At 44.3% G+C, this 6,611-nt stretch overlaps 1 protein-coding gene across 1 annotated transcript; it reads left to right on the forward strand.

The window, feature by feature from the left end:
- The first annotated feature begins 215 nt into the window (after window positions 1-215).
- Window positions 216-2,689, forward strand: LOC127923976 (uncharacterized). The gene is made up of 3 exons (XM_052508333.1): window positions 216-376; window positions 490-688; window positions 923-2,689. Exons 1-3 carry the CDS (start codon window positions 216-218, stop codon window positions 2,687-2,689), a joined length of 2,127 nt encoding a protein of 708 aa, XP_052364293.1.
- Window positions 2,690-6,611: the final 3,922 nt, after the last annotated feature.

Raw genomic sequence — 6,611 nt, forward strand, 5'->3', positions numbered from 1 at the left:
AATGTCAAATTTGGACTCATCAGATCAATGGACAGATTTCCACTGGTCTAATGTCCATTGCCCGTGTTTCTTAGCACAAGCAAGTAGTAGTAGTTTCGTTGCAGCAATTTGACCATGAAGCGCTGATTCACGCAGTCTCCTCTGAACAGTTGCTGAGATTTGTCCGTTACTTGATTAGCCTGGAGTATGTTAAGTCACCCAGCCTGGAGTATGTTATGTCACCCAGCCTGGAGTATGTTATGTCACCCAGCCTGGAGTATGTTAAGTCACCCAGCCTGGAGTATGTTAAGTCACCCAGCCTGGAGTATGTTAAGTCACCCAGTCTGGAGTATGTTAAGTCACCCAGCCTGGAGTATGTTAAGTCACCCAGCCTGGAGTATGTTAAGTTACCCAGTCTGGAGTATGACAGTCACCCAGCCTGGAGTGTGTTAAGTCACCCAGCCTGGAGTATGTTAAGTCACCCAGCCTGGACTATGTTAAATCACCCAGCCTGGAGTATGTTAAGTCACCCAGCCTGGAGTATGATAAGTCACCCAGCCTGGAGTATGTTAAGTCACCCAGCCTGGAGTATGTTAAGTCACCCAGTCTGGAGTATGTTAAATCACCCAGCCTGGAGTATGTTAAGTCACCCAGCCTGGAGTATGATAAGTCACCCAGCCTGGAGTATGTTAAAGTCACCCAGCCTGGAGTATGTTAAGTCACCCAGCCTGGAGTATGTTAAGTCACCCAGCCTGGAGTATGTTAAATCACCCAGCCTGGAGTATGTTAAGTCACCCAGCCTGGAGTATGTTAAGTCACCCAGCCTGGAGTATGTTAAGTCACCCAGCCTGGAGTATGTTAAGTCACCCAGCCTGGAGTATGTTAAGTCACCCAGCCTGGAGTATGTTAAGTCACCCAGCCTGGAGTATGTTAAGTCACCCAGCCTGGAGTATGTAAGTCACCCAGCCTGGAGTATGTTAAGTCACCCAGCCTGGAGTATGATAAATCACCCAGCCTGGAGTATGTTAAGTCACCCAGCCTGGAGTATGATAACTCACCCAGCCTGGAGTATGTTAAGTCACCCAGCCTGGAGTATGTTAAATCACCCAGCCTGGAGTATGTTAAATCACCCAGCCTGGATTATGTTAAATCACCCAGCCTGGAGTATGTTAAATCACCCAGCCTGGAGTATGTTAAATCACCCAGCCTGGAGTATGATAAATCACCCAGCCTGGAGTATGTTAAATCACCCAGCCTGGAGTATGTTAAATCACCCAGCCTGGAGTATGATAAATCACCCAACCTGGAGTATGTTAAATCACCCAACCTGGAGCATGATAAATCACCCAGCCTGGAGTATGTTAAATCACCCAGCCTGGAGTATGATAAGTCACCCAGCCTGGAGTATGTTAAGTCACCCAGCCTGGAGTATGTTAAGTCACCCAGCCTGGAGTATGTTAAATCACCCAGCCTGGAGTATGTTAAGTCACCCAGCCTGGAGTATGTTAAGTCACCCAGCCTGGAGTATGTTAAGTCACCCAGCCTGGAGTATGTTAAATCACCCAGCCTGGAGTATGTTAAGTCACCCAGCCTGGAGTATGTTAAGTCACCCAGCCTGGAGTATGATAAGTCACCCAGCCTGGAGTATGTTAAGTCACCCAGCCTGGAGTATGTTAAGTCACCCAGCCTGGAGTATGTTAAGTCACCCAGCCTGGAGTATGTTAAGTCACCCAGCCTGGAGTATGTTAAGTCACCCAGCCTGGAGTATGATAAATCACCCAGCCTGGAGTATGTTAAGTCACCCAGCCTGGAGTATGATAAGTCACCCAGCCTGGAGTATGTTAAGTCACCCAGCCTGGAGTATGTTAAGTCACCCAGCCTGGAGTATGTTAAATCACCCAGCCTGGAGTATGTTAAGTCACCCAGCCTGGAGTATGTTAAATCACCCAGCCTGGAGTATGTTAAATCACCCAGCCTGGAGTATGTTAAGTCACCCAGCCTGGAGTATGTTAAATCACCCAGCCTGGAGTATGTTAAATCACCCAGCCTGGAGTATGTTAAATCACCCAGCCTGGAGTATGTTAAATCACCCAGCCTGGAGTATGTTAAATCACCCAGCCTGGAGTATGTTAAATCACCCAGCCTGGAGTATGTTAAATCACCCAGCCTGGAGTATGATAAATCACCCAGCCTGGAGCATGATAAATCACCCAGCCTGGAGTATGTTAAATCACCCAACCTGGAGCATGATAAATCACCCAGCCTGGAGTATGTTAAATCACCCAGCCTGGAGTATGATAAATCACCCAACCTGGAGCATGATAAATCACCCAGTCTGGAGTATGTTAAATCACCCAGCCTGGAGTATGTTAAATCACCCAACCTGGAGCATGATAAATCACCCAGGCTGGAGTATGTTAAATCACCCAGCCTGGAGTATGATAAATCACCCAGTCTGGAGTATGTTAAATCACCCAGCCTGGAGTATGATAAATCACCCCGCCTGGAGTATGTTAAATCACCCAGCCTGGAGTATGTTAAATCACCCAGCCTGGAGTATGTTAAGTCACCCAGCCTGGAGTATGATATGTCACCCAGCCTGGAGTATGTTAAGTCACCCAGCCTGGAGTATGATAAGTCACCCAGTCTGGAGTATGTTAAATCACCCAGCCTGGAGTATGTTAAATGGATAAGAGCGTCTGCTAAATGACTTAAATGTAAATGTAATGTTAAATCACCCAGCCTGGACTCTGATAACTCACATAGCCTGGACTCTAATAACTCACCTAGCCTGGACTCTGATAACTCACATAGCCTGGACTCTGATAACTCACATAGCCTGGACTCTGATAACTCACATAGCCTGGACTCTGATAACTCACATAGCCTGGACTCTGATAACTCACCTAGCCTGGTCTCTGATAACTCACATAGCCTGGACTCTGATAACTCACATAGCCTGGACTCTAATAACTCACCTAGCCTGGTCTCTGATAACTCACATAGCCTGGACTCTGATAACTCACATAGCCTGGACTCTGATAAGTCACATAGCCTGGACTCTGATAACTCACATAGCCTGGACTCTGATAACTCACCTAGCCTGGTCTCTGATAACTCACCTAGCCTGGTCTCTGATAACTCACATAGCCTGGACTCTGGTAAGTCATGTGTTCTTCCTGAGTGGTTCATCGTGAAGAGTCAAATGGTCCACAAGAAAAGGAGGTGGGGAGATAAGGGCCTGTAGAAGAGTTTCCCTGTTTCATTCCCATGTTGTCGGGCAGGAACTCAATCCCTTTGTACTGCATGCTTCTCTAACAACAACGTTGCTAATTAATAAGTTCTACACAATTATAAATTAACTTCGGATCAGAACTCCGGCTTTGCATATAATTTCCTATAATCGCTAAAGCTACTGCAACAACATGTCTCATACCAAGCGTAACTTCCTTATTTAAAAGGGCAATCCGCAATTTAAACAATAACCTTCCCCCCACTGTTTCTGTAAAAGCTGAGGGATGGAACTGGACAAAAGTCATTCATAGACAATGCTACAGATGACAGAACCATCCATGATATCAAAAGTATAGTTGTAACCATGGTTAGAGGCTGTTTGTTTACTTTGTTTACAAAACATTGGAGTAAAAACAAGCTCATATTTTGGGTTTTGACAGTTGGGGCGGCAAAGTAACTTAGTGTTTAGAGCGTCGGACTAGTAACCAGAAGGTTGCAAGTTCAAGTCCCCGAGCTGACAACGTACAAATCTGTCGTTCTGCCCCTGAACAGGCACTTAACCCACTGTTCCTAGACCAGTTAACCCACTGTTCCTAGACCAGTTAACCCACTGTTCCTAGACCAGTTAACCCCACTGTTCCTAGACCAGTTAACCCCACTGTTCCTAGACCAGTTAACCCACTGTTCCTAGACCAGTTAACCCACTGTTCCTAGACCAGTTAACCCACTGTTCCTAGACCAGTTAACCCACTGTTCCTAGACCAGTTAACCCACTGTTCCTAGACCAGTTAACCCCACTGTTACTAGACCAGTTAACCCCTTCCTTCCTTCCTGAAAGGTCCCCACTGTTCCTAGACCAGTTAACCCACTGTTCCTAGACCAATTAACCCACTGTTCCTAGACCAGTTAACCCACTGTTCCTAGACCAGTTAACCCACTGTTCCTAGACCAGTTAACCCACTGTTCCTAGACCAGTTAACCCACTGTTCCTAGACCAGTTAACCCACTGTTCCTAGACCAGTTAACCCACTGTTCCTAGACCGTCATTGAAAATAAGAATATGTTCTTAACTGACTTGCCTACTTAAATAAAGGTTAAATAAAATAAATAAAAGCTAAACTCACGAGACATTTTCTAAGTTATATTCTTCAAGAATCAATGGGTATATAATAATAGTTTATATGTCTGACAGTGGAAGTAGCTACTGCGGATTGCCTCTTTAACACAGACAGCCAGAGATCTCACCGGACTTAGACGTACAGCAAATTATCTCTTCTGGGATTTGGCACCAAAACTTAAAATCACAGCAGTAATTTTTTTTAGAATTTGAAATAGCATCCTTAATTGTCTTTTTTTAATTTTCTTTGCAAGCTTTGAAGGAATTAATCTTAATATTTTAATGTTATAACAGGAGGAGAACCATTAAGGGAGATGTTCGATAATTTGTTTTTCCGTAACTGTTACTACCTTTATTTCCTTCCTTCCTTCCTTCCTTCCTTCCTTCCTTCCTTCCTTCCTTCCTTCCTTCCTTCCTTCCTTCCTTCCTTCCTTCCTTCCTTCCTTCCTTCCTTCCTTCCTTCCTTCCTTCCTTCCTTCCTTCCTTCCTTCCTTCCTTCCTTCCTTCCTTCCTTCCTTCCTTCCTTCCTTCCTTCCTTCCTTCCTTCCTTCCTTCCTTCCTTCCTTTCCATCCATCCTTTCCATCCATCCATCCATCCATCCATCCATCCATCCATCCATCCTTCCTTCCTTCCTTCCTTCCTTCCTTCCTTCCTTCCTTCCTTCCTTCCTTCCTTCCTTCCTTCCTTCCTTCCTTCCTTCCTTCCTTCCTTCCTTCCTTCCTTCCTTCCTTCCTTCCTTCCTTCCTTCCTTCCTTCCTCTCTGATACAGGTAAATGATCAGGGTGGAGGTGGACTCCAGGTCCACCTACTCCACCTACTCCATAGTCAAACACCTACTCCATAGTCAAAACCCACAGTGAATAAAAGTTGGGTTGCGGAGGTCATAGGTCAGCCGGATGACATATAGCCCCCCCCCCACCCACCTGCTGTTCTCCCACAGCGCTTTATCAGAGGCTACTGCTTGAATACAGAGATTATGCTCATGTATTTGTCTCTACTTGAAAGGCATTTTCCTAATTGACTTCTTAATGACATGTAAATCGTATTTATACTCAGGTCTTCAAGTTTGAGGAAATAACGGTGTCTATTGAGCATGAAAATAAATCCAACACCGTTTGAAATAAATAAAAAAAGCGTCAGAGAGAGAAAATAACTGACTCCATATTTGTTCCATAAAAATAAATGAATACAGTCCATGTTAAATGTATTGATAGCTCTTGCTGTCATTCAGCTCTCTAACTGAAATACACTGCGACCTCATTAAAGATGGATGTCATTGTATTCAACACAGAATGAACGAAGCTCCTTAAAAAGAGCTGTACAAGGGGAAAGTGATTAGAATGTGAAATCAGAGAATTAAACAGGGAGACGTCATATTCTAATATGCATCAAGGTTTGTTTTTGTTGTTGTATGGAGGGTGTAATGTACATTTCAGGAGGGCTGCAGCATTGTCTGAATAACCCTAGAAGGGGGAGTCAAAAGGGGGGAGGTTTTTTTAGGGAGAGGGGGAGGGGGGGGTATGTGAAGTGTTGTTTTAACCCACAAAACAATGCACATAAACTGAGGAAGTCTGAAAATAAAATATATATATATTTCGCTATGTCGAGCTATATGGTTAACCACTCGTTCATCTCTCTCTTCAGCCGAGTTAAGTCAAGTGTGGACTGAGTGGTATTAATTTACATGGTACATGGCTGAGTGGTATTAATCTACATGGTACATGGCTGAGTGGTATTAATCTACATGGTACATGGCTGAGTGGTATTAATCTACATGGTACATGGCTGAGTGGTATTAATCTACATGGTACATGGCTGAGTGGTATTAATCTACATGGTACATGGCTGAGTGGTATTAATCTACATGGTACATGGCTGAGTGGTATTAATCTACATGGTACATGGCTGAGTGGTACTAATCTACATGGTACATGGCTGAGTGGTACTAATCTACATGGTACATGGCTGAGTGGTACTAATCTACATGGTACATGGCTGAGTGGTACTAATCTACATGGTACATGGCTGAGTGGTACTAATCTACATGGTACATGGCTGAGTGGTACTAATCTACATGGTACATGGCTGAGTGGTACTAATCTACATGGTACATGGCTGAGTGGTATTAATCTACATGGTACATGGCTGAGTGGTATTAATCTACATGGTACATGGCTGAGCAGTACTAATCTACATGGTACATGGCTGAGTGGTACTAATCTACATGGTACATGGCTGAGTGGTATTAATCTACATGGTACATGGCTGAGTGGTATTAAT

The sequence above is a fragment of the Oncorhynchus keta genome, unplaced genomic scaffold (assembly GCF_023373465.1).
Source record: "Oncorhynchus keta strain PuntledgeMale-10-30-2019 unplaced genomic scaffold, Oket_V2 Un_contig_3403_pilon_pilon, whole genome shotgun sequence".
NCBI lineage: Eukaryota > Metazoa > Chordata > Actinopteri > Salmoniformes > Salmonidae > Oncorhynchus > Oncorhynchus keta.